Source organism: Agelaius tricolor, unplaced genomic scaffold, assembly GCF_023055355.1.
Source record: "Agelaius tricolor isolate 1412-34295 unplaced genomic scaffold, bAgeTri1.0.p SCAF_52, whole genome shotgun sequence".
Lineage (NCBI taxonomy): Eukaryota > Metazoa > Chordata > Aves > Passeriformes > Icteridae > Agelaius > Agelaius tricolor.
The window spans coordinates 904,309-931,859 of NW_027269312.1; the positions used below are offsets into that span (position 1 = coordinate 904,309).

Sequence of the window (27,551 nt, forward strand, 5' to 3'; positions counted from 1 at the left end):
AACAAATGATCAATTGCTGCACTTTGGACTGGTTCTCCCACAGCTGCCCCTGCAGGGGCAGTTTCCAGCCAGCCCTGCTCTGAAAACCATCAAAGGCCCTCCCAGACCCACTGCTTGGGCTCCCTTTGGGTTTTGTGCTTCTTGCAGGGCTGAGCAAACCACAGCCAGGCCCTTTCCCCCACAGAATTCTCACCTCTGAAGCAACTCCACAGACCCAGAGCCCCTTGGAATCTGTCTGGAGTGACCCCCAGGCCACTGGCACCTTGTGGGGGCTGTGCTGGTCCCTTGGTCACCTCAAAATCTGAAGCACCCAGGGAAGGAGCTGAGACCTATGGGTCCATCCAGCCACTGCCCTTCCCTTGGACCCACATTTCCCTGGAAATCAAACCATGAGAGCTCCATTCCTTAGGTCCCGCCTTGCCTGGGACTCCCATCCCAGTACTGCCATTCCCCAGGATCTCCACAGCCCAGGACCCCAAGGAACCCTCTCCTGTTCATTTCATCCCCTGAAATTCTCCTTCCCCAAGAAACTTGATTCTCCCAGGACCCAAATTCCTACAGGAACTCCCATTCCCCCAGTATCTTCATCCCATGACTCCAAATTCCTGGAGCCCATGTTCCCCTGGGACTCCCATACCTGAGTTCCCCCTGCGCCGGGCACCCCCATTAGCATGGCACCCCCATCCCCAGTGACTCCCCCTCCTCAGGACCCCCATTCCCACAGACCCCATCCCTGGGATCCCCCATTCCCCGGACACCCTTTGCTGGCTCCCCAAACCCCCTGAGCCCCCCACTCCTGGTAACCCCAGGTCCCACCATGTCCCACCCAGCCTTGTCCCCATCCTGTCCCCACCCTGCTCACAGCCTGACCCCAGCTTGTGGCCACCCTGCCCCCACGAGGTGCCACCTACGCATGCAGATGAGACCTGACCTCGCTTCCTTCCCCTTTGGCCAAAGAGCCACCACCCAGGGGACAGCCACCCCAAGCAGTGAGTGACAGCCAGTGCACATGGCTGGGGACATTGGGATGGCCAGGAAGGTGGCGCTGCTCCTGTGGGGTGAGTGCCCCGGGCACGGGCCTGACACCCCGGGGATGTGGAGAGGAGAGGGCACAGGAGGAATGCAGGGTCCCCTGAGGTCCCCAATGCCAGCAGTTCCAGTCCATGTTACCCACAGTGGACCTTGGTGTGACTGTGACTGATGTAGGGTGGCTTTGGGGACAGGAACAGGAGACAGGAATTTGGGGGGGAGGGGGATGTGGGGACGGGAATGCGGGGACTGGAACCTTTGGGCTCAGGTAGCTCTGACGATAGGGACACGGGAACTGGGATGCAGGGACTGAAGGAGACAAGAACCGTGAGGATGTGGCCATGGGGATGGGATCATGGGGATGGGATCATGAGCTGGTGGGGGCGACCTGAGCCAGCATGGGCTGTGTCCGTGGTGTCCTCATGCCCAGGGTGTCCACAGTGTCCCTGTTCCCAAGGTGTCTGTGCCACACGAATGTGGTGCATGGGTGGCTGTCACACAGACATGTCCCCTGCCTCTCCAGATCTTTTGGGGACCACCCCCACACACTTTCCCACAAGAACTACTGTCCTCATGGGGACAGTTTAGGAACAGTCCCCACACCCTGTACCCCTGTGCTGCTATTCCTGTGGTGCCACCCCCATCCAGCCCTGTCCCTCTCCCTTCCAGCCCAGACCCTTGGCCTTGCTGGTGAGTCCTCAGGGGATGCCATGGCCCCACCCTGCTGTCCCCAGCCCCACGCTGGCCCTGGCAGGCTGGTGTTCCCTGTCACCCACAGGTGTCCAGTCCACCCAGCTCCTGGTGGAGCCCCCCTGGAGGCCGGTAGTGCTGTGGGACCGGGTGACCCTGACTTGCCAGGGCTTGGGGACCACCGGTGCCACCACCTGGTACAAGGACGGGCAGCGCTGGGGGCAGGAGCAATGCGACAACGTCAGTGTCACCGGGAGTGTCACCTACATGTGTGAGAGACCCGACACCAGGTGCAGCCCCCCCATGACAATCTTAAATGGTGAGGGGGTTTTGAGTGTCCCCACGCTGGTACCTGCGGGGACCCTGATGGCTCTGGTTGGGCTCTGCTCAATGGATCACCTTCTGGTGTGACCAGAGCCCGTCCCCTGCTCTGGGGACATTCCAGAGCATCTCACAGCGGGGAGAATTCTCCCTCACAATGGGTGGCTCCTGGTGCCTCCCAGTGCCACCATGACCCTTCTCATGGCCCTGGTGTGAAAGGTCCCCTCTTCCCTCAGACTGGCTGGTGCTGCAGGAGCCAGCGCAGGCATTGCTGGTGGGGAACACGGTGACACTGCACTGCTGGAGGAGGCAGAACAAAGTGCTCAAGGCTGTGTACTTCTACCGTGAAGAGATGTATCTGAGGGGGCCCCAGGACTGGACCAAGCTGTCCCTGAAGCTGCACCACAGCGGCCGCTACCTCTGCGGGGGCCAGGTGGTGTCACAGTGGAGAGAGTCAGAGCAGGTGACAGTGACAGTGCACAGTGAGTGCAAGGATGGGGACAGGGAAACCTGACATCCTCAGAGGGTTTCCCCAGCACTGCCTGAGTCCTTCATCCCTCCCTTTACTCCTCCCTGAGTCACACAAAATTTCCCAAGTCCCTCTTGGTTTCCCCCATGACTGCCCAGTTCCCCCTGCACATCCCTCATCCCTCTCTTTGTCCTCCCCATTCCTCCCAGGATTCCTCACCCCTTCCAAGGTCCCTGCTCCACCCTCTAGTCTCCCTTCCTTCCCTGGGTCCTCCTGCCCATATTCAAACCCCAAATAGTTCCCTGAGTCTCCTCAGTCTCCCTCATGGTTCCCCATCCCTGCCTGGGTCTCTCCACCTTTCCATGGGCTCTTGCCATTGTCCCCAGGTCCCAACATGCCTCCCAGGGTCCCCTTCTGCTCACTGGGATCTTCTCTGCTCCCCTGCAAACACCTTCTTTCCCCTCCCTTGGCCCCCACCCCTCCTGGGTCCCCAATCCCTCCTGTGTCCCCTGCAGGGGTCCCGCTCTCGGGGTGTCCCTGTGAGTGCATCCCCCTGGGGGACAGGTGGCACTTGGGGACCGCCTGGTGCTGAGCTGTGCTGTGGCCATGAGGACAGGTCCCCTGTCCTTCTCCTGACACCGGGAGGGCTCGGGGGCACTGCTGGGCACCGGCCCCTGCCTGGAATTGCACCACGTTGGGGACAATGACAGCAGCCAGTACCAGTGACGGGTCAGTGACGGGGACAGAGTGGCCGAGAGTGACCCCCTGAATGTCACCGTCCTGGGTGAGCAGAAACTTTGGGCTGGGGGGGACCCCACCCACAGCACCCCCATCCCACCTTGACCAGTGCCAGCCCTGTCTGTGTGGCAATATTATATCTGAGAACTGTTTATTGATAAAGGAGGGTAAGTGTTCTTACTGAAGGGGTAGAGAAGGGAGTAGAAAGGGAAAAGGATAGAGAGAGAAACAGAAGACAGGGACAGCATTAACCCAAGAAGCCCGGGCGCTCTGTGGGCATCAGCTCGGCAGATGGAGTGTGTGTGCTGCAAGCCAGGGCGAGCCCACATGGCTTTTGTGAGTGGCTGGGCGTGATTTCCAAGGACGGCACCTGCGTGTCTCTGGCATTGCGAGCGATGGCTGCAGGGGCTGCTGCGGGCTGGCTGCGGGCTGGTGCTGGGCACTGGTGGCTCTGGGCTGGCTGCCGCGGGCTGGGGCTGCCGTGGGCAGGTGCAGCAGGCTCGGGGCTGTGGGCAGCGTGGGAAACGCGGCAGAGGCGGCGGGTGGGTGCAGGCAGCATCCGCTCCATCAAGGAAGCAATGAAGGAACGTCCAGAAGGAGCAGGAATGAGCTGCCTCGGGGAAGCAGCGAAGCAGGGAAGAAACGGGTGCGGACAGAGAAGAAGGACCACTGGGAGGAAAAGGTGAGGGGGGGGGGGGGGGAGTATCAGTGATACTTTTGCCCAACGTCAGGGAGGAATGATCCATCTGAGTCTATCTTTTCAGAAGGCTAATTAAGTACTTTATTATACTATATTCTTCTATATCATATTACATCTAAACTGAATCTGCCAAGCACTCAACTGCACTCCACTGCACACAATCTCATGACTGTCAGCCAACAGTCCCCACACACACACCTGGATTCAATTGGTCAGTGAATCAAAACACTCACACCAGAATCCAATTACCAATTCCCTTCAGGTAAACAATCTTCCACAATGCATTCCACTTGTGAAAAACACAGGAGCAGAAAATGAGATAAAAATTGTTTGGATGATTCTTTGCTTCTCTCCCTGCTTCTCCCAGGTTCAGAGAATGTGAATCCCACAGGGGAGGAGGGCCAAACTGACCCCTCCAAGCAAGCCCCTGATCCCTCCAAGAAACCCAAAGCAAAACGCTCCTGTTGTGTCACAGTTTGCTGCTTTGATTTGCAAAGGCTCCTCCCACAGCCCGATTTCTCAGGCATTTTTTCATAGACATTTTTCCCAGGCATCTGTCCCACCAGCCAGTGTGGGTCACTCACAGCCAGATCACTGAAGCTTTCTCTCCCCTGATTCTCTGTTGCCTGAAGCCTCACCATGGACAGGGTTCCCAGCACATGTACATCCACAGAGTCATTTTTCACCTCATGTATAGCATATGTTGAGACATAAATCAAAATCAGATTTGTTCCTCTTAACCCCAGAGTGCTTAGTGGCTCTGCAATCCCCCTCCCAGTGCTCCCACTAAGGTGGCTTACTGGTGCCTGTCCCAGTTCCAAGGGGGCACAGGACCTGGTTCCCTGTTCCTGGGACAAAAATGCCACTCTTTGGTTACATGGGCAGAAATGGTGTTTCTTTGTTCAGCTCTGTCAAGGAAACTGAACAAGGTGGGAACCTCCCTTGGAATGGAAAATACTACCCCCTTCTCTCTGACCTATTATAACTTTGAAATTATGGTGCTTTTCGGAAAAGGTGTGGGAAGAGGAATACAATTCTTTACTGGTATGTGTTGTGGGAAACAAGTAAATGGAAGCTGACTTTCACTGGATATTATATGCGTTGATATTACATTATTGATTATATTGTTGATTAAATATTGTGATGTTGTTGGGACAGTGATGTGTATTGTGGAGTGGCTGATGTTGTTGGGGTGCCCATCCAAGGGTGGGGCCCAGCCATGGCCCAGCCCCACTGCACAGGGATGGCCATTGCCCAGCCCTGCTCTGCCCAGCCCCAGGTGGCAGCCAGCACCTGAGGGTCCCCCCTGCCCCCTTGGCTTTGATTCTGGCAGCTTTAGAGCTGCTGCAGAGGTGAGAATTCTGTGGGGGAAAAGGCCTGGCTGGAAACTCCCCTGTGCAGGGGCAGCTGAGAGGGAACCAGTCCGGAAATGCAGCAATTGATCATTTTGTCCCTGTCCCCAAGGGTCTGGGAGAGCCCCAGAACTACTACAAATCCCACAACACTCAGCTCAACAACCTGACCTGGACCCTCCTCCTCCTCCTCCCTGCCTTTCCATGGATGGACAGTGGCCGGATACCCTGCACCCACCACAGCCGCTCTCTCACTGCCCTCTGCACTTGGATGGGGAGAAAAAACAGCAAAAGTTTTGTGGCTTGAGACAAGGATCAGAAGTGATCACTCATCAAATCCTGTTGCAGGTAAAACTGCCTCGGAATTAGAGATATGAATTGAATTTATTGCTGACAAAATCAGAGCAGGATAAGGAGAAAAATAAATCCTTCAATACACCTTCCTCCTGTTATGAATAACTGTGTAGTCATTGGCTTTCTCTATTATATTGGTATTCCCCAATTGTTTTGATATAATACAGTTTGTAATCTATTTTTAACTGCTTCTTGATATACTACTATTTGTCAGCTTATTACTCTAATCTCTGTGTACAATATATATTTTAGTGTGATAAATATATTATTGTTTAGGCTCTCACAAAAGATCAAGATAGAGACAATGTGCTGTGCATTATAACATTAACTATGGCAGAAGTAGCTAATGCCTTTATTTGTGTGACTAAGTGACAATGGTGAGAATAACTCAGATAATTTTGTGAAATAGCTAATGTTGATTTAATGTTCTGGCAGAGAATCTCATCTGTATGAGAAGAACACATTGAAAAGTAGCAAGTGAATAAACATCAAAAGAGAGAATGCAAAGAGGAATTTACCACTGACCCTTTGATTATCAAGAACTGTCAAACCACAGAACAGGGGGGCCTTGTAAGGACATAAAATATTTAAATTTAATCTGCAGTATGGCATGGACTTTATGAAAATGAATCAAGGGTCAAACCGAGCAAAAGAGAAACTTTTGCTGTTTTTTCTGGGAACATGTGAACTGGAAAGAATGTTTGAATATGTGTAACTCTCCTGGGTATGTATTTAACCAACACAATGAAAAGGTATGTAAGAAGAATTGCTGTAGTTAACCCTGTGCCTCTGGCAGTTGCCAAGCACCCAGCCTGCTGTTTACTCTCCCTTTTATTTCTTATTAAGCATTTACAAATTTTAAAGTGTGAGCTTTGCTTCTCACACAGTTTAAGCAAAAGCGTCATTTTGTGTACAATACAAGGGAAAAATGTCGTGTACTCCCCCAACACTGGGAGGGGGAAGGAGGAGCCCCGTGGGGTGCTGTGAAGAGGAAGAAGGGACCCCAGAGAGAAATCAATGCCCCCAGTGCCCCCCAGTTCCCCCCATGGCACAGCACATTCTCGTAGTCACGGGGGTCCCGCTGTCCCTCGTAGGGTCCCGACAGGTCCACGTTGGTCACTTGTGGATCCTGGTGTGGGGCAGGACTGGGGGACACCCATGGGTGCCCTGTGAGTGACAGTAGTTGTGGGGACCTGGGTGGGGGTGACACCCGTGGGTGACATGTACCAGTGTAAACTACTGTACTTGCCCTCTGCCCACTTGGTGCCCCTGGCATGGGTATTGAGCATAGTCCCCTCCTCTGGCAGGGGTCCTGTGGGGATGAAGGGGTCTGGGGGGTGTCTGGAGAGGGGGAAAGGGGAGTCCCAGCCCGAGCCCCCCACTCACCTGTCCTGGAGTTTCCTGGTCTCTGCAAGGGAAAGGGCAGGGGGTGACTGAGGGGACACCAGGACGCCTGAACCTTCCTGGGACCTCGGCATCTCCAACGACCCACGGGACCCCCAAATACCCCCCAGTGTAGCCCTGATTCCCACTGGATCCCTAAATCCCCCCGGACACTCTGAGCATTCCTAAACCCCCCCAGAACTTCTGCACCACCATAGGGCCCCCAACCCCCCTGGTGCCCCCAACCCGCTGAGCCCCTTGAACCCCAAGCCTAGCAGGGAGGGACATCCCAAAACTACCCAGGACGCAAAAAGGTCCTCCAACATCTCTGCACAGCCCTCCAGGAGCTCCCCAAACCTTCCAGGAGCTCCCAATATTCCTCAAAGCCCAGCAAGGGATGCCCCTGGAGCCCAACCAAGATCCTCCAAGTTCCCCCCAAATCCCCCAGGACCCCCAGCCGAGGTCACTGTGGGCTCAGTTTCCCCAGCTCAGGGGCCCTGGGTGCTGCCAATCTCTGTCCCCACCCTGGGGGCTTCCCCTCACTCCAGGACCCCCACCCCCACCCCCCATTGTCACCCACCCCAGCGGTGCCACCAGTGACAGCCCCCAATGACAGCCAGGAGCAGGAGCAGGAACAGGAGGGTCCTGCTGATATTCACAGCCACTGCTGGGGACAGAGGGGGACACGCTGGGGTCACCCTGAACCCCGGGGATCCTGAAGACCCTGGTGACCCCATGTGACTCCACCTGTGACCCAGGATGAGCCAGGTGTCACCTCCAGGTCCAGCTCTGGGCTGAGTGCCCGGAACATGCGGTGCCTGTCCTGTCCCAGCTCGTTGGTGGCCATGCACTGGTAGGTGCCTGAACATCCCACGTTGATGTTCCTGAGCTCCAGGAGGGGACCCCAGGCCACCTCCTGCCTGTTGTGCAGCCAGGTGAAGGTGACAGGGGCTGAGCCCACCTGCACTGAGCAGCTCAGGGTCACGTTGTCACCTGCGGGCACCTGGTGTGACAGGGGTCTGAGGGTGATGGTGGCATTGGCCACGGGCACTGTGGGGACACAGACAGGGCTGGCACCTGGTGAGGCAGGATGGGGGTGCTGTGGGTGGGGTCACCCCCAGCCTGAGGGTCCCGCTCACCCAGGACGGTGACATTCAGGGGGACACTCTCGGCCACGCTGTCCCCATTGCTGACCCGGCACCGGTACTGGCCGCTGTCATTGTCCCCAACGTGGTGCAGCTCCAGGTGGGGGTCGGTGCCCAGCGGTGCCTCCGAGCCGTCCCGGTGCCAGGAGAAGGACAGGGGACCTGTCCCCATGGCCACTGCGCAGTTCAGCACCAGGCGGTCCCCGAGTGCCACCTGTGCCCTGGGGGGCTGCACTGACAGGGACACCCCCGAGGGAGGGATCTCTGCAGGGGAGAGGGGGACACCAGGGGACGGTGAGGGACCCAGGAGGTTCATGAAGGGGCAGGGGAACTCCAGTGATGGAGAGGAGGTGCAGAGATTGGGGGAGGGGGGCTTAGAAAGGAACTCCAAGGGTTGGTGGGGGGGTTAGGGAGGGAACACCTGAAGAGGGAGGTGGGCAACACCAGGAAGAGTATGGGGACCCAGGGAGGCGATGCTGTGACCTGGAGAATGTGCGAGGACCTCACAGAGGGTTGTAGGGACCCAGGGAGGGGTGTGGGGACCCAATGTGGGATGGAGGGAAATACGAGCCAGGAATGGGGGACCTAGGGAGGGACCCGGGCCAGCGATGGCAGGACACCGAAAAGGTGCCAGGGAAGGATGGGGGTACCCATGGAGGGCTCGGGGACCCAGGGAGGGACCTGAGAAAGGAGGGTGGGATCCAGGGAGGTATCCAGGAAAGGTTGGGTACCCCAGAGCAGGTGCCAGGGAGGGCTGGGGGATGCCAGGCAGTGTGGGGTAGCCAAGGAGTTTGTGGGGGCTCCCCATGCCCATCCATGCACTTACTGAGCACTGTGACGCGGAGCCGGGCGCTGCTCTTCTGCACGGCCCCACCCTCGGAGCGCACCTGGCAGCTGTAATTATCTGAATGGGAGACCCCCACGGCAGGCACCAGCAGCTGCGGGGACCCCTGCGGGCCCCCACCACCTGCCCATCCCGGTAGAACACGTGCAGGAGGGGGGCTCGGGGCCACAGGGGGCTGCGGGTGCTGAGGCAGCTGAGAGTCAGGGGGGATCCCTTGGTGGGCTTGGGGGGACCCTGCAGCACCAGCACTGAGAAAAGCTCAGGGAAGGAGAGGGGAGGTGAGGACTGTGACTCTGAGTGCACTGGGAAGGGGCTTTGGGGTTGTCAAGATATTGGAGTTCCAGCCGTGAGGTTGCTCACCGTGCACTGTCACTGTCACTGCTGCTGACCGTGGCTGCCAGGACCCCACCAAGCCCTCACATCGGTAGGGGCGCTGTGGTGCAGCTGCAGGGGCGACAGGGACAGCTCGGTCCTCCTGAGGGACCCCCTGAGATCCTTCTCCTCCCAGTAAAATCGCACCCTGCTGAGATGGTTTTCCTGCCGGCCCCGGCAGCGCAGTGTCACTGTGTCCCCCTCCAGCAGTGCCCGTGCTGGCACCTGCAGCACCGGTTGGTCTGTGGGACAGGAAGGTCACATTTTACTGATGAGACCATTCTGAGGTGGGTGCCCATAGCACTGGGGACATTCTGGGTGCTCTGGAGTGCACTGGGCTGCACTGGGATATCCCTGTGTGCAGGACACGGGCTCTTGTCACACGAGGGGTGTGAGGCAACCTACGGAGTGGAGCCCACCCTGACCTCTCAGGGGCCACCCTGATCATTTAGGATCCCCCATCACCATCTGAGAGAGACTGTCACAGGGGGCTGCGCCCGGTTCCAGGTCTGTCACACGTGTAGGAGCATCTCTCAGTGACAGGGAGGCGGTCCTGTCCCTCCTGCCCCCGCGCTGCCCGTCCTTGTACCAGGTGGTGGCACCGGCGGTTCCCGAGCCCTGGCAGGTCAGGATGACCCGGTCCCACAGCACCGCCGGCCTCCAGGGGGGCTCCACCAGGAGCTGGGTGGTCTGGGCACCTGCAGGTGACAGGGGACACCAGCCTGCCAGGGCCAGCGTGGGGCTGGGGACAGCAGGGTGGGGCCATGACATCCCCTGAGGACTCACCAGCGAGGCCAAGGGTCTGGGCTGGAAGGGAGAAGGCACAGGGCTGGGTGGGCGTGGCACCACAGGGACGGCAGCACCAGGGCAGGGTGTGGTGGCTATCCCCAAACTGTCCCTATGGGGACAGCAGTTCTTGTGGGAAAATGTGTGGGGGTGGTCCCAAAAAGATTTGGAGAGGCAGAGGGATATGTCTGTGTCACAGCCACCTGTTCACTACATTCGTGTGGCACAGACACCTTGGGAACAGGGACACCAAGGCCACCCTGAGCTTGGCAGAATATGGGGACACCATGGACACCCCAGGCACAAGGACTCCACAGACACAGCCCATGCTGGCCCAGCTAACCTCCACCAGCTCATGATCCCATCCCCCTGATCCCATTCCCATGGCCACATCCTCACCATTCTTGTCCCTGCATCCCAATTCCCTTGTCCTTGTCCCCGGAGCTATCTGAGCCCAAAGGTGCCAGTCCCCATATTCCTGTCCCCACATCCCCATCCCCAAATTCCTGCCCCCTGTTCCTGTCCCCAAAGCCACCCTACATCCCCAGTCCCACCCAGGTTCACTGTGTGTAACATGGACTGGCTCTGCTGGCACTGGGGACCTCAGGGGATGCCACAGCCCCCCTGTGTCCCCTCCCCTCCCTATCCCTGGGGTGTCAGGCCCGTGCCCACGGCAATCGCCCCACAGGAGCAGCGCCACCTTCCTGGCCATCCCGGTGTCCCCAGCCATGTGCACTGGCTGTCACTCGCTGCTGTGGCCGCAGCTCCCGTGTCTGGTGGCTCTTTGGATGAAGAGGAAGGAAGTGAGGTCACCTCATGCGTACGTGGCCCTTGGTGGGGGCAGGGTGGGGACAGGCTGGGGACACGGGTGGGTGGGACAAAGTGGGACATGGGGTTCCCGGGAGTGCGGGGCTCGGTGGGTTTGGGGAGGCAGGAATGGGGTCACTTGGGAATTGGGGCGCTGAGTAGGGGGAATAACCAGCAATGGGGGTGCCATGGGAATGAACATCCCCATAGCTGGGGGGACTCCCTGATGGGAATCCTTAGGGAATGTGGCCTCCAGCAATTTGAGTTCATGGGAGGGGGGAATGGTGGGTTCCAGGACGATTTCAGGGGGTGGAATTAACAGGAGAGGGTTCCTTGGGTATAGGCTCCTGAGCCATGGAGATACTGGGGAATGTGAGTACTGGGATGGGCGTTGCAGAGAGGGCGGGACATAAGGAATGAGGGTCCTACGATTTGATTTCCAGGAGAATGGAAGTCCCAGGGAAGGGCAGTGGCTGGGCAGGGCCTTGGGCCTCAGCTCCTTGCCTAGGTTGGCTCAGATTTTGGGGTGACCCAGAGCCAGCACAGCCCCCTCAAGGTGCTGGCAGCCTGGGGGCCGCTCCAGACAGATTCTGAGCTGCTCTGGGTCTGTGACCCCCAACCCTCAGTGACTTTTCCCTCTCTTCATTGCATTTTTCATCATTTCATCCCTCAGTTTCACAAGCCCCCAGTTCATGCCTTGATGGTCCTGGGGGGCACCTGAGCAGGGAACAGCTTGGGGGAAGCCCAGGGTGGGGGAATCAGGGGTGAGGGGTCTGCAGGGAGGGCTGGGGAGGCTGTGGAGGATAGGGGAGTGAAGCTTCTCCCCCCCCCAACACTTTCACTTTCTCTCTCCTGCAGCTGAAGGAAGAGGCTGTTTGACACATTTGTCACATGGAGGGCGGGTTCTGGCTTTAGGGGGTACATCCAGGGGGCTCCTGTCCTGTGAGGATCCTGTCCCAGAGGGGACACATGATGGACAAGGGGCTCCTGTCCTGTGGCATGGCAGCTCTGGGGGATCCAGACCTCTCCATTCTTGCTCGTCCCCTGCAGGATCTGAGCTGGCAAGAGCAGCTGGGGAATGGAGTCCCAGGCAGGTGGGAGCTCCCAAACTCCTGTTCCTTGAAGCCAGTGGCCATCCAAGGGTGGGGCCCAGCCATGGCCCAGCCCCACTGCACAGGGATGGCCATTGCCCAGCCCTGCTCTGCCCAGCCCCAGGTGGCAGCCAGCACCTGAGGGTCCCTCCCTCCCCCTTGGCTTTGATTCTGGCAGCTTTAGAGCTGCTGCAGAGGTGAGAATTCTGTGGGGGAAAAAGGCCCTGTCTGTGGTTTGCTCAGCCCTGCAAGAAGCACAAACCCCAAAGAGAGGCCAAGCATTAGCTCTGCAAGGGCCTTTGATGGTTTTCAGAGCAGGGCTGGCTGGAAACCCCCTCTGCAGGGGCCACTGTGGGAGAACCAGTCCAGCAATTGATCATTTTTTCCTATGGGTAAGGGACTGAGAGAGCCCCAGAACTACTGCAAAGACAACAACACTGTGCTCAACAACCTGACCTGGACCATCCTTCTTGAACAAAACCTGCAGCCTTGAGGAACCTCATGGAAAGAATGTTTGGGTTCTGGATGTGTCCACCAGATAAGAGGGGAAAGTGTGGAAATACGTGTTGCAGTGTGATGCCATTTGCTGTTTCACCTATCCTAACCCCCCAGGTGTGCCAACTTCTCCTTTCCCCTCCTGCTTTGCCCTCCTGCTGAGAGCTGTCCATCAATCTTAACATTCCAGCAGGGTCGTGGTGTGGTTGGCAGAAGTTCAAAAGATGCCCCTCAGGTCCGGGCTCATTGGCCTGTCCAAGTGTCTTTATCCCTTGAGCCTTCCCCTCCTCCCACCTGGTTGGTGCCTCACCTGTCCCTTCCCCTCCCCCTGTCCCCAGGCTTAAAATAAGACGGGACCATGTGGTCTGGATTCTCTTGGGGGCTGTTACAAGATTCAGAGGTCTGTCATCCTGGAATAAAACTCTGGATTAAAAGTCTATGGCAGAATCCTCTCCTTTTTCTCTTCACCGTCGCCTGAACCTTTTCCACCAGAGGTAAACTGAGTTTCTACTATGCCTGGATTTCTTCTGAGTGCCTAGCTGCAGCATCCAGATGGCCAAAGGTATCTCTGAGGTGAAACATCACAGCTGCTGCCTTTGGCCTAGCAGTAAAGGTCAGACGAGGCTAGGCACATCCCACCCAGAAATATTTGGAATAATATTCCTTAAATATGGAGCAGAGGCTCTGCCCCATGGCCATGGTGGGGCTCTGGGGAGTGACCCTGTATGGATTCCAGGTGTCCCCAAAGCTGCTCCATCCCTGCCCTCATCACCTGATTAAAAGGCTGAGGGTTTGCATGAACTGTGGTGTAAAGCCACCAGAGGTGCTGCTGTGGACCCAAGACCTGCCTGGGGTCAGGCGCTTCATTCCACTCGGGATCATGGAGAATGGTTGCAGGTGGTGTGCAGGGCGTGTGCCTGGCCTCAGGACACTGCTACGCTGCCACTGGGCACTGGGATCCAACCTGCTGCCTTGGCAGCTTCTGCCCGCTGCCGGTGGTGGTGCCGGGACTGATTGGTGGCTGGGAGTTTGCAAAAGGAGCGATTTCCCCTCCTCCCTCCCGCCCGAGGCCGCCATGGCGCCTGAGGGGATGGAGCTGGAGCGGGGCGCCCCCTGCTGACCGGGAGTGCTCCCTGCAGCGGCCCCTGCTGGCCGCGGTTATAACTGCCACAAAAACCCAACAGCGCTGAGCGGGAGGGAAAGTTCTGGGTTTGTGTTGGTTGTTCTGTCCTGCTTTATTAATTTCTCGGTAAAGAGGAGTTATTCCTTTTCCTACACTTTTGCCTGGAAGCCTCATCATTTCTGAAATTAAAAAATGTTTTAGAGATGGGTCTTCTTTCCATTCTAGAAACATTCCCAATTTCCTTGGTAGATATTTCTCATTTAAATGAGTTGCCAACTCTTGGGTTCCAGCCTTGATGGGACAGGCAACCCAAGAGGAGACATGGTCAGGGACTTGGCTACCTTATGCTCTGCCCTTTAAGCCAGTTGGGCCACCAAGGGCCCTCTCCCCAGGTGCAACTTCTGGTCACCCAGCCACTCAGGAGCTGGCTTTGGCAGAGCATCACACTGTCTCCAGTGTGCCACGGCTGACAGACTGATTGACAGACAGGGCTCTGCCTCACCAAAAGCAAGGCCTGACCCACCCCTGCCACAAACAGCTGTTCCAAAATGTCTCCAGACATCAAACTTTTCCTGTATCTGACACCCCACCCTGTGCCATGGCCTGATCCTGACTGCCCTGGAAAAGGTGGAGGCTCCAGAACCCCCACAGGGCTTTTGTGACATCCTCGTGTGGGGAACACGGCAGGGGAGGGGTTTGGGACAGGGGAGAAGAGAATCCAGAGCCTCCTGAAGGCTGCTTTGGCCATCAGAGCAAGGAAGGTCGAGGCCCTGGCAGGTTCCTCTGGTGCAGGAAACGTGCAGGGGGAAATGTCTGGGGTTTATTCCTTTTCGGTGGCTTTCCAAGGAAATTGTTCCTTTTTTGACCATTTGAACTCTGCACCTTGTTGCCGTTGCTGTTGGTTTTATTATCTCTCATTGCTGTTGCAGGAAATTGTTCTTCTCTCAGCCCTTTGGGATCTTTGTGCCCCCATGGGGAGGGATTGGGGCAGTTTTTAGTGGCAGCACACATACGAGTGGGTGCCCATGGGTGGGGACCCCCAGTGCCCCCAGTTCCCCCCAGTGTTACAGCACATTCCCGTAGATGTCACCAGGTTCCTGCGGTCACCCTGGGGTCCCCGCAGCTCCGCGTAGGTCACCTGGGGATCCTGGAGGGTGGTGGCACGGGGGACGCTGCAAGAGACACGGGCTGTGGGATGTGGGTGGGGTGACACTCGTGGGTGACGTGTCCCTCTGTGTGTGTCCCCCCCGTACTCACCCCCTGCCCTCTTGGTGACCACGACGTGGGTGTACAGCACCTCCCCCTCCTCTGGGGGCCGGAGGATCCGGGGGTGCCCTGAGGGAATAAAGGGGATGTGGGGGGGGGGAGTGGGAGGTCTTGGGGGTTTGGGCTAAAAGGGGAGAGTGTGGTTTGAGCCCCCTACTCACCTTTCCTGCTGCTTCCTGGCAGCTGCAAAGGAAAGAGCGGAGGGGTGATTGAGGAGTCCCCAGGGCCCTGAACCCTCTTAGGAATCCTGTACCTCCACGGGACCTTCAATTCCCCTCAGGACCCCCAAGCATCCCTGAAGCCCCTCTGTCACAGACATCTTTCATGAAAAATCCTTTCTTAGGATTTTTCCTTGTGAGAAGCTGCAGTTTCAGCAACCAAAAGTAAACAATGGTTATCTGCTGCTGTGGAATGCAACAGGCAGACCCGTGATTGGTCTCCTGTGGATGTTTGGATTTCCTGACCACTCATGGCAGAGCTGGCTCTTGCTCTCTGTCTGAGACACAGATCTTTGTTATTCATTCTTGTCTATTCTTAGCTTAGCTAGCTTCTGAAGAAACCTTTTCCTTTCTATTTCTTTTTAGTATAGTCTTAATGTAACATATATAATAAAATAATAAATCAAGCCTTCTGATCATGGAGTCAACATTCTCGTCTCTTCTTCATCCTGAAAACCCTTGTGACCACGGTCACACCCCCAGAATTCATGAACCTCCCCAGTGGCCTCAAACAAATCACCCTGAAGAACCCAAAGCACAGCAGGGACAGAGACGCCCAAACACCCCCAGGGCCCCTGAAAGAACCCCCAGCAACCCTGCAGGACCCTCCACCACCTCCCTGAACCCTACAGGACCCTCAGCCAAAGTCACAATTGTGGGTATGTGGGTCGTTCCCTATGGTTCCCCAATTTTGTGGGCCTCTACAGCTCCCTGGGACCCCCCATCCACCCATTGTCACCCACACACACGGTGCCACCAGTGCCAGGTCACAATGACAGCCATGAGAAGGACCAGGAAGGAAAGGGCCCCACCAACCCCTGCAACCCCTGCAAGAAACAGAGGGGGACACATCAGGGTCACCCATCACCCCAGGGGTCCTGCACTCCCTGGTGACCCCACCTGTGTGAACCTACCTGTGACCCAGGGTGAGCCAGGTGTCACCTCCAGGGCCAGCTCTGGGCTGAGTGCCTGGAACATGCGGTGCCCGTCCTGTCCCAGCTCGTTGGTGGCCACCCACTGGTAGGTGCCTGAATCTCCCACTTCAATGTCACTGAGCTCCAGGAGGGGACCCTGGGCCACCTCCTGCCCGTTGTGCAGCCAGGTGAAGGTGACAGGGGCTGAGCCCACCTGCACTGAGCAGCTCAGGGTCACGGGGTCACCTGCGGGCACCTGGTGTGACAGGGGTCTGAGGGTGATGGTGGCATTGGCCACGGGCACTGTGGGGACACAGACAGGGCTGGCACCTGGCAAGGTGGGATGGGAGTGCTCTGGGTTGGGTCATCCCCAGCCTGAGAGTCCTGCTCACCCAGGACGGTGACATTCAGGGGGTCACTCTCAGCCACGCTGTCCCCGTCACTGACCCGGCACCGGTACTGGCCGCTGTCATTGTCCCCAATGTGGCGCAGCTCCAGGTGGGGGCTGGTGCCAGGCAGTGCCCCAGAGCCCTCCCGGTGCCAGGAGAACAGGGGACCTGTCCCCATGGCCACTGCGCAGTTCAGCACCAGGCGGTCCCCGAGTGCCACCTGTGCCCTGGGGGGCTGAACTGACAGGGACACCCCCGAGGGCAGGACACCTGCAGGAGAGGGGGACACCAGGGAACAGTGAGGGACCCAGGAGGTTCATGAAGGGGCAGGGGAACTCCAGTGATGGAGAGAGGGCACAGAGATGTGGAGGCGGGGGGGGTGCTTGGAAAGGAACCTCGAGGGATGCTGGGGGGGTCAGTGAGGGAACACCTGGAGAGGGAGGTGGGCAACACCAGGGCAGGTACGGGGACTCAGGGAGGGAATGGTGTGACTTGGGGGGTGTGCGGAGAACTCATAGAGGGGTGATGGGACCCATGGAGGGGTGAGGGGACCCAATGTGGGATGGAGGGAAACACGAGCCAGGAATGGGGGGACCTGGGGAGGGACCCGGGGCAGCAATGGCAGGACACGGAAACGGTGCCAGGGAAGGATGGGGGTACCCATGTAGGGGCTGGGGGACCTGGTGAGGGACCCGAGAAAAGATGGTGGGAGCCAGGGAGGGATCCGGGAAAGGTTGGGTACTCCAGATCATGCATCAAGGAGGGCTGGGGGATGCCAGGCAGTGTGGGTTAGCCAAGGAGTTTGTGGGGGCTCCCCATGCCCATCCATGCACTTACTGTGCACCATGACGCGGAGCCGGGCACTGCTCTTCTGCACGCCCCACCCTGGGAGTACACATCACAGCCATAATTCCCTGAGTGGGAGACCCCCACGGCAGGCACCAGCAGCTGCGGGGACCCCTGTGGGCCCCCCACCACCTGCCCATCCTGGTAGAACACGTGCAGGAGGGGGGCTCGGGGCTGCAGGGGCTGGGGCTGCTGAGGCAGCTGAGAGTCAGAGGGGACTCCTCGGTGGGTGTGGGGGGAGCCTCCAGCACCGGCACCATGAAGAGCTCTGGGAAGGAGAGAGGAGGTGAGGACTATGGCTCTGAATCTGCTGGGAAGTGACTTTGGGTTGTCAGGAGATTGGAGTTCCAGCTGTGGGGTTTCTCACCGTGCACTGTCACTGTCACTGTCACTGCTGCTGACCGTGACTGCCAGGACCCTACCAAGCCCTCGCATTGGTAGCGGCCGCTGTGGTGCAGCTGCAGGGGCGACAGGGACAGCTCGGTTCCCCTGAGGGACCCCCAAGTTCCTTCTCCTACCGGTAAAATCGTACCCTGCTGAGATGATTTTCCTGCCGGCCCCGGCAGCACAGTGTCACTGTGTCCCCCTCCAGCAGTGCCCGCGCTGACACCTGCAGCACCGGTTGGTCTGTGGGACAGGAAGGTCACATTTTACTGATGAGACCATTCTGAGGTGGGTGCCCATAGCACCAGGGACATCTGGGTGCTCTGGAGTGCACTGGGCTGCACTGGGATGTCCCTGTGTGCAGTGCACAGGCTCTTGCCACACAAGGGGTGTGAGGCCACCCATGGAGTGGAGCCCACCCTGACCTCTCAGGGGCCACCCTGATCATTAAAGATCCACCCTCACCATCTAAGACTGTCACAGGGGGCTGCGCCCAGTTGTGGGACTGTCACATGTGTAGGTGCCTTTCTTGGTGACACTGTGGCGGTCCTGTCCCTCCATCCCCCGGCACTGCCCATCCTTGTACCAGGTGGTGGCACCATCGGTCCCCAAGCCCTGGCAGGTCAGTGTCACCCGGTCCCACAGCACCGCCGGCCTCCAGGGGGGCTCCACCAGGAGCTGGGTGGTCTGGGCACCTGCAGGTGACAGGGGACACCAGCCTGCCAGGGCCAGTGTGAGGCTGGGGACAGTGGGGTGGGGCCATGGCATCCCCTGAGGACTCACCAGCGAGGCCAAGGGTCTGGGCTGGAAGGGAAAAGAGATAGGGCGGGTGACAGTGGCACTGCAGGGAAGGAGACACCAGGGACAGGGTGTGGTGGCTGTCCCCAAAAACTGTCCCTGTTGGGACAGCAGTTCTTGTGGGAAAGTGTGTGCGGGTGGTCTCAAAAAGATTTGGAGTGGCAGGGGGACATGTCTGTGTCGCAGCCACCCGTGCACCACATCCCTGTGGCACAGACACCTGGGGATCTGGGACACCTAGGCCACCCTTGACTGAGGCAGAACATGGGGACACTGTGGACACCCTGGGCACAAGGACACCACAGACACAGCCCATGCTGGCCCAGGTCACCCCACCAGCTCATGGTCCCATCCCTGTGATCCCATCCCCATGGCCACATCCTCATGGTTCTTGTCACTTTCTGTCCCTGCATCCCAATTCCCTTGTCCTTATCTCCAGAGCTACCTGAGCCCAAAGGTGCCAGTCCCCACATTCCTGTTCCCACATTTCCATCCCCAAATTCCTGCCCCCCTATTCCTGTCCCCAAAGCCACCCTACATCCCCAGTCCCATCAAGGTGCACTGTGGGTAACATGGACTGGCACTGCTGGCATTGGGGACCTCAGGGAACCCACAACCACCCTGTGCCCCCTCTCCATCCCTGGGGTGTCAGGCCCGTACCTGGGGCACTCACCCCACAGAAGCAGTGCCACTTTCCCGGCCATCCCGGTGTCCCCAGCCATGTGCACTGGCTGTCACTCTCTGCTGTGGCCACCACTCCCCTGGCTGGCGGGTCTTTGGATGAAGGGGAAGGAAGTGAGGTCACATCTTGCCCTCATGCATAGGTGGCCTCTGATAGGGGAAGGATAGGGACAGGCTGGGGACACAGGTGGGTGGGACAAAGTAGGACATGGGGTTCCCAGGAGTGGGGGGCTTGGTGGGTTTGGGGAGGTAGGAATGGGGTCACTGGGAAATGGGGGTGCCGTTGGAATGAGCGTCCCCATAGCTGGGGGTGAAGCTGGTTGGCCAATGGAGAACGTCCCGGGTAGCTAGCCAGCCTGCTTGCAGCCGTGGGGGCACTCTCCCAACTCACGTATTGGGCACAGCACCTAAGGCTAGTGCTTCACGCTGCAGTGACAGCACTTCCTTCAGACATGGCCGTAGACGAGCTTCAATCCGAGAGAAAAGAAGAGGAGACTCTTCAGTTGGTGGCAAGTTCCAGTTTATTAGAGCCCCAAGGAGGCCAAGAACCTAAGAGCCACGAGGGTGGGGATACATCATGTTATAAAGGGAGTGGGCGGTAGGGGTGGTAACAGTTTGGGAACAAATGGGAGTCCAGGGAGGGGGTAACACACAAAAGATTGGCACGAGGGGAGAACCAACAGTGGGGAACCAAGGGAGGGGCCCCGGCCCCTTAGCCAATCACCTGACACCCTTGTTAGAAGGTTCTAGAGAAGGAGGCAGGAGTGCCACGTGACTGATAGGCAGCCGGGGGTGGGGTTTGAAGGGGATACAATAGTAACCGGGGTAACAAGGGAGGAGCTGGGTGATTGACATATAACTGAAGAGGGGAGGAGAACCTGGGCAGAACCATTACAGCTCAACAGTGGGGGAACTGAACATACTAACATAACAAACCACAACATGGGGGGACTGAGGGATGGGAGTCCCAGGGGAATGTGGGCTCCATGGATTTGAGTTCATGGCATGGGGCAATGGTGGGTCCTAGGAGGATTTCATGGGATGGAATGAACAGCGGAGGGTTCCTTGGGAATGGGGTCCTGGGCCATGGAGATACTGGGGAATGTCAGTACTGGGAATGGGGCTGCAGAGAGGGTGGAACATGAGGAATGGGGGTCCCATGTTTTGGTTCCCGGGGAATGAGGGTGCCAGGGATAGGAAGTGGCTGGGTGAGCCCATGGGTTGCAGCTCCTTCCCTGGGTGCTTCAGATTTTTGGGTGACCCAGAGCCAGCACAGCCCCCACAAGGTGCCAGTGGCCTGGGGGTCACCCCAGACAGATTTCAAGGGGCTCTGGGTCTGTGCTCCCCCAGCCCGCAGTGACTTTTCCCTCTCTTTATTTCCAGTTTCACCATTTTACCCCTCAATTTCACAACCCCAAGTTCATGCCTTGATGGTCCTCAGGGGCACCTGAGCAGGGAATGGGCTGGGGAAGGCCAGGGTGGGGGAAGCAGGGGTGAGGGGTCTGCAGGGAGGTCTGGGGAGGCTGTGGGGGATAGGGAGGTCCAGCTTTTACCCCCTTCCCAACTTTCACTTTTTCTCTCCTGCAAAAGAAGGAGGAGGCCGTTTGACACCTTTCTCACACGGGGGTGGGTTCTCTTCTGGGGGGTACATCCAGGGGGCTCCTGTCCTGTGGGGATCCTTTCCCAGAGGGGACACGGGCTGTACAAGGGTGTCCTGTCCTGGGGCATGGCAGCTCCGGGGGACTCCAGACTTCTCCATTCTTGCTCGTCCCCTGCAGGATCTGAGCTGGCAAGAGCAGCTGCGGAATGGAGCCCCAGGCAGGAAGGAGTTCCCAAACTCCTTCTCCTTGAAGCCAGTGGCCATCCAAGGGTGGGGCCCAGCCATGGCCCAGCCCCACTGCACAGGGATGGCCATTGCCCAGCCCTGCTCTGCCCAGCCCCAGGGGGCAGCCAGCACCTGAGTGTCCCCCCTGCCCCCTTGGCTATAATTCTGGCAGCTTTAGAGCTGCTGCGGAGGTGAGAATTCTGTGGGTGGAAAAAGACCTGTCTGTGGTTTGTTCAGCCCTGCAAGAAGCACAAAACCCCAAGGGAGCCCAAGCAGTGGCTCTGAGAGTGTGGAAGGATAGAATGTAAGAAAATAAAGATAGTGCAGAAAGTAGCCTCACACCTGAAGAGTTGCAGCTCTACTAATCACCAAAGATTAAGAACAAGCCTGCCCTTAACAGGCCACAGCTGTGTCCAATGAGAAGACGAGTGCTACAAAAGAGTGAGTTAGCTGGATAAAGAGAGTTGGTGTTTTTTAGCTATGCTGTGAAGATGAAAGATTTAGTGCTGCTAGGAATTGCCCATAAGAAATCACCAAGAAGGTATGGGAACCTTTGCAATAAGATGACAACATGAGAGAGCTTTTGATGGTTTTTCAGAGTAGGGCTAGCTGGAAACCCCCCCCTGCAGGGGCTGCTCTGAGGGAGCCAGTCCATGAGATAATCATTTGTTCATCTTGGTAAGGAAATGAGAGACCCAAGAACTACTGCAAAGACAACAATAATCCGCTCAACAACCTAAGCTTGACCGATCTTCTTGAACAAAACCAGCAACCTTCAGGAACCTCATGGAAATAATGCTTGGATTTGGATTCTGGCCGCCAGATAAGAGAAAAACGTGTGGATATATCAGTCAGTGGCTCTGCCCGTGGCCATGGTGGGTTTCTGGGGAGTGTCCCTTGTCTGGATTCCAGGTGTCCCCAAAGCTGCTCCATCCCTGCCCTCCTCATCTGAGTGAAAGGCTGAGGTTTGCAGGAATTGGGGCACAAAACCACCAGAAGTGCTGCTGTGGATTCAAGACCTGCCTGGGGTCAGGTGCAGCTTTCCTTCCATTTGGGATCATAGAGAGTGGTTGAAGGTGTTGTGCAGGGCATGTGCCAGGCCCCAGGACACTGCTACGCTGCCACTGGGCACTGGGATCCAACCTGCTGCCTTGGCGGCTTCTGCCCGCTGCCGGTGGTGGTGCCGGGACCGATTGGTGGCCGTGAGTTTGCAAAAGGAGCGATTTCCCCTCCTCCCTCCCGCCCGAGGCCACCAGGGGCCCTGAGGGGATGGAGCTGGAGCGGGGCGCCCCTGCTGGCCGGGAGTGCTCCCTGCAGCACCCCCTGCTGGCCGCGGTTATAACTGCCACAGAAACCAACAGCGCTGAGCGGGAGGGAAAGTTCTGGGTTTGTGTTGTTGGTTCTGTTCTGGATTATAAATTTTCTGGTTTATAAATTCTGTTCTGATTTATTAATTTCTCAGTAAAGAGCTGTTATTCATTTCCTACACTTTTGCCCGGAAGCCTTATCTTTTTTGCAACTAAAAAATGTTTTAGATATGGGTCTTCTTTCCATTCCAGGAATGTTCCTACTTTCCTTGGCAGATATTTCTTATTTAAATGAATTGCCAACTCCTGGGTTCCAGTGTGGATGGGACAGACACCCCAATAGGCGACAGGGTCAGGGACTTGGCTACCTCATGTTCTGCATTTTAAGCCAGTTGGGCCACCAAGGGCCCACTTCTAGTCATGTGGACACTCAGGAGCTGGCTTTGGCAGAGTGGCATGCTGTCACCAATATGCCATGGTTAACAGACTGATGGACAGACGGGGCTCTGTCTCACCAAAAGCAAAGCGTGACCCACCCCTGCCACATGCAGGTGTTCCAAAATGTCTCCAGACATCAAACTTTTCCTGCCTCTGACACCCCACCCTGTGCCATGGCCTGATCCCGACTGCCCTGGAAAAGGGGGAGGCTCCAGCACCCTCACGGGGCTTTTGTGACATCCTTGTGTGGGGAACACTGCAGAGGATGAGTTTGGGACAGGGGACAAGAGAATGCAGAGCCCCCTGAAGGCCACTTTGGGCATCAGAGCAAGGAAGGTTGAGGCCCTGCCAGGTTCCTCTGGTGGAGGAAAGGTTTTGGGGGAAATGTCTGGGGTTTATTCCTTTTTGGGGGTTTTCCCTGGAAATCGTTCCTTGTGTGACCGTTTGGACTCTGAACGCTGTTGTTGTTGCTGTTGGTTTTATTCTCTCTCTGCTGTTTCAGGAAATTGTTCTTCTCTCAGGTCTTTGGGATCTTTGTGCCCCCACAGGGAGGGATTGGGACAGTTTTTAGTGGCAGCACACACACGAGTGGGTGCCCATAGGTGGGGACCCCCAGTGCCCCCAGTTCCCCCCAGTGTCACAGCACATTCCCGTAGATGTCACCGGGTTCCCGCGGTCGCCCCTGGGGTCCCTGCAGCTCCGCGTAGGTCACCTGGGGATCCTGGAGGGTGGTGGCTCGGGAGGATGCTGCGAGAGACACGGGCTTTGGGATGTGGGTGGGGTGAGACTCGTGGGTGACGTGTCCCTCTGTGTGTGTCCCCCCCGTACTCACCCCCTGCCCTCTTGGTGACCACGACGTGGGTGTACAGCACCTCCCCCTCCTCTGGGGGGGCCGGGGGATCCGGGGGGGCCCTGAGGGAACAAAGGGGATGTGGGGGAGGGAATGGGAGGTCTCTGGGGGTTGGGGTAAAAGGAGAGCAGTTGGTTTGAGCCTCCCACTCACCTTTCCTGGTTCTTTCTAGCCGCTGCAATGGAAGCAGGGGAGGAGTAACTGTGGGGTCCCTGGGCCCTGAAGCCTGTCAGGATTCCTGAACTCCCATAAGGACCCAAAGTATCCCTGAAGCCCCCCAGAACTTATGCACCTCATCAGTGCCCCCAACCAACTCAGCCTCAAAAACCCAAAGCCTGCCAAGGAGAGACAGTCCTCAAACACCCCCAGGGCTCCTTAAAGAACCCCCAACATCCCTGCACAACCCTCCAGCACCTCCCCAAACTCTACAGGACCTGCAGACAAGGTCACAATTCTGAGGCTTGGATGCTTCCCTTTCACTTCCCAACTCTGAGGGCCTCTACAGCTCCGTGGGACGCCTGTCTCCCCATTGTCACCCACCCATACGATGCCAGCGGTGCCAGGCCACAATGACAGCCACGAGCAGGAGGAGGAACAAAAGGGCCCCACTGACCCCTGCGGCTACTGCAAGAAACAGAAGGGCACACATCGGGGTCACCCATCACCCCAGGGGTCCTGCACCCCACAGTTACCCCGTGTGACCCCCACCTGTGTCCCTCTGTGTCCCTTTGTTCTGTGGTATCACCTCCAGGGCCAGCTCAGGGCTGAGTGCCTGGAACACGCGGTGCCTGTCCTGTCCCAGCTGGTTGGTGGCCATGCACTGGTAGGTGCCCACATGTCCCACATCGACGGTCCCGAGCTCCAGGAGGGGACCCTGGGCCACCTCCTGCCCATTGTGCAGCCAGGTGAAGGTGACAGGGGCTGAGCCCACCTGCACTGAGCAGTGCAGGGTCACGGGGTCACCTGCACGCACCTGGTGTGACAGGGGACCGGGGGTGATGGTGGCATTGGCCACAGGCACTGTGGGGACAGAGACAGGGCTGAGAGCACTGGGAGGGGCTGGCAGCTGGTGTGGGGGGATAGGGACAGTGGGGGATGGGTGTGGTGGGGGATGTCGGGGATGAGGTCACACCATGGGGGTGTGACGAGGGGACAAGGGGAGTGATGGAAGGACCTGGGAATGGTGTCTGGGGGACATGGAGATGCCCAACCAGGGGACCCGAGCAGACCATGGGGGCTCCCCATGCCCATCCCCGCACTCACTGCACACTGTGACGGGGAGCCGGGTGCTGCTCTTCTGCACGGTCCCCCTTGCAATATACCTCACAGCCATAATTCCCCGAATGGGAGATCCCCATGATGGACAACAGAAGCTGTGGGGACACCTGCACACCCCCCCCGCCTCCCCCCACCTGCCCATCCCAGTAGAACACGTGCAGGAGGGGGGCTCAGGGCCACAGGGGACTGGGGGTGCTGAGGCAGCTGAGAGTCAGGAGGGACCCCTCGGTGGGCACGGGGGGACCCTCAAGCAGCAGCACCGAGAAGAGCTCAGGGCAGGAAAGGGGAGGAGAGGACTGTGACTCTGAGTCCACTAGGAAGGGGCTTTGGGGGTGTCAGGAGATTGGAGTTCAAGCCGTGCAGGTTCTCACCGTGCACTGTCACTGTCACTGCTGCTGACTGTGACATAAAAGACCTCACCAAGCCCCCACAGCTGTAGCGGCCACTGTGGTGCAGCTGCAGGGGGGACAGGGACAGCTCAGTCCCATTGATGAACCCCCTCAGATCCTTCTTGTCCCGGTAAAATCGCACCCCGGCGACAGGGTTGTTCTGCCAGCCCCGGCAGCGCAGTGTCACCGTGTCCCCCTCCAGCAGCGCCTGTGCTGGCACCTGCAGCACCAGATGATCTATGGGACAGGAGGGTCCCATCTCACTGAGGGGCTCAAGAAAAGTGAGGTGGATGCCCATGGCACTGAGGACATGTGGCTGGACTGGGGTGCAGTGGGACGTCCAGGTGTCCTGGAGAGAGGCTCTCACCACACAATGGGTGTGAGGCCACCCAGGGAGTGGAGCCCACCCAGCCCTGTTGGGGGCCACCCTGATCATTAAAGATCCCCCCTCACCATCTGAGACTGTCACAGGGGGGCTGAGCCCGGTGCCGGGTCTGTCACATGTGTAGGTGCCTCTCTCAGTGACAGAGACGTGGCTGGGTCCCTGCTGCCTCCAGCGCTGCCCGTCCTTGTACCAGGTGGTGGCACCGGCAGTCCCTGAGCCCTGGCAGGTCAGTGTCACCCGGTCCCACAGCACCGCCGGCCTCCAGGGGGGCTCCACCAGGAGCTGGGTGGTCTGGGCACCTGTGGGTGACAGGGGACACCAACCTGCCAGGGCCAGTGTGGGGCTGGGGACAGCGGGGTGGGGCCATGGCATCCCCTGAGGACTCACCAGCGAGGCCGAGGGTCTGGGCTGGAAGGGAGAAGGGACAGGGCTGGGTGGGGGTGGCACTGCAGGGACAGCACCATCTGGGGTGCAGGGTGTGGGGGCTGTTCCCAAACTGTCTCCATGGGAACAGCAGTTCTTGTGAGAAAGTGTATGGGGGTGGTCCCCAAATGATTTGGCAAGGCAGGGGGACATGTCTGTGTCACAGCCACCCATGTACCACATCCCTGTGGCACAGACACCTTGGGAATAGGGACACTGTGACCACCCTGGGCTGGGGCAGAGCATGGGGACACTGTGGACACCCCAGGCCTAAGGACACCATAGACACAGCCCATGCTCGCCCAGGTCACCCCCACCAGCTCATGATCCCCTCCCCATGATCCCATCCCCATGGCCACATCCTCACCGTTCTTGTCCCCTTCTGTCCCTGTATCCCAGTTCCATTGTCCCTATGCCCAGAGCTACCTGAGCCCAAAGGTGCCAGTCCCCACATTCCTGTTCCCACATCCCCATCCCCAAATTCCTGCCCCCCATTCCTGCCCCCTGTTCCTGTTCCCAAAGCACCCTACATCCCCAGTCCCACCAAGGTCCACTGTGGGTAACATGGACTGGCACTGCTGGCATTGGGGACCTCAGGGAACCCCACAGCCCCCCTGTGCCCCCTCTCCTCCCTATCCCTGGGGTGTCAGGCCCGTGCCTGGGGCACTCACCCCACAGGAGCAGCGCCACCTTCCCGGCCATCCCGGTGTCCCCAGCCATGTGCACTGGCTGTCACTCGCTGCTGTGGCCACCGCTCCCCTGACTGGCGGCTCTTTGGATGAAGGGGAAGGAAGCGAGGTCACATCTCACCCTCATGTGTAGGTGGCCCTTGGTGGCGGCAGGGTGGGGACAGGCTGGGGACACGGGTGGGTGGGACAAAGTGGGACATGGGGTTCCCAGGAGTGGGGGGCTTGGTGGGTTTGGGGAGACAGGAATGGGGTCACTGGGAAATGGGGGTGGTGAGGAGGGGGAATATCTGGCAATGGGGGTGCCATGGGAATGAACATCCCCAGAGCTAAGGGGACTGAGGGATGGGAGTCCCAGGGGAATGTGGGCTCCATGGATTTGAGTTCATGGCATGGGGCAATGGTGGGTCCTAGGAGGATTTCAGGGGATGGAATGAATGGGACAGGGTTCCTTGGGAATGGGGTCCTGGGCCATGGAGATACTGGGAATGTCAGTACTGGGAATGGGGCCACAGAGAGGGTGGGACATAAGGAATGGGGGTCCCATGTTTGGGTTCCCAGGGGAATGAAGGTGCCAGGGATGGGCAGTGGCTGGGTGAGCCCATGAGCTGCAGCTCCTTCCCTGGGTGCTTCAGATTTTTGGGTGACCCAGAGCCAGCACAGCCCCCACAAGGTGCCAGTGGCCTGGGGTCACCCCAGAAAGATTCCAAGGGGCTCTGGGTCTGTGCCCCCCCAGCTCGCAGTGACTTTTCCCTCTCTTTATTTCCATTTCCAT

At 58.2% G+C, this 27,551-nt stretch overlaps 2 protein-coding genes and 1 pseudogene across 2 annotated transcripts; 1 reads left to right on the plus strand and 2 right to left on the minus strand.

The window, feature by feature from the left end:
* The first annotated feature begins 1,009 nt into the window (after window positions 1–1,009).
* LOC139604529 (low affinity immunoglobulin gamma Fc region receptor III-like) lies at window positions 1,010–2,554 on the plus strand. The gene is made up of 3 exons (XM_071455664.1): window positions 1,010–1,058; window positions 1,808–2,038; window positions 2,277–2,554. The coding sequence occupies exons 1-3, from the start codon at window positions 1,010–1,012 to the stop codon at window positions 2,552–2,554; spliced, it is 558 nt and encodes a 185-aa protein (XP_071311765.1).
* Window positions 2,555–7,035: 4,481 nt separating this feature from the next.
* On the minus strand, window positions 7,036–26,853 carry LOC139604530 (low affinity immunoglobulin gamma Fc region receptor II-like). The gene is made up of 8 exons (XM_071455666.1): window positions 26,762–26,853; window positions 26,055–26,075; window positions 25,736–25,966; window positions 25,265–25,519; window positions 8,176–8,445; window positions 7,784–8,086; window positions 7,617–7,703; window positions 7,036–7,061 (listed from the first exon to the last, which is right to left on the minus strand). Exons 1-8 carry the CDS (start codon window positions 26,808–26,810, stop codon window positions 7,036–7,038), a joined length of 1,242 nt encoding a protein of 413 aa, XP_071311767.1. The 5' UTR covers window positions 26,811–26,853.
* On the minus strand, window positions 8,588–24,948 carry LOC139604511 (Fc receptor-like protein 3; annotated as a pseudogene).
* Window positions 26,854–27,551: the final 698 nt, after the last annotated feature.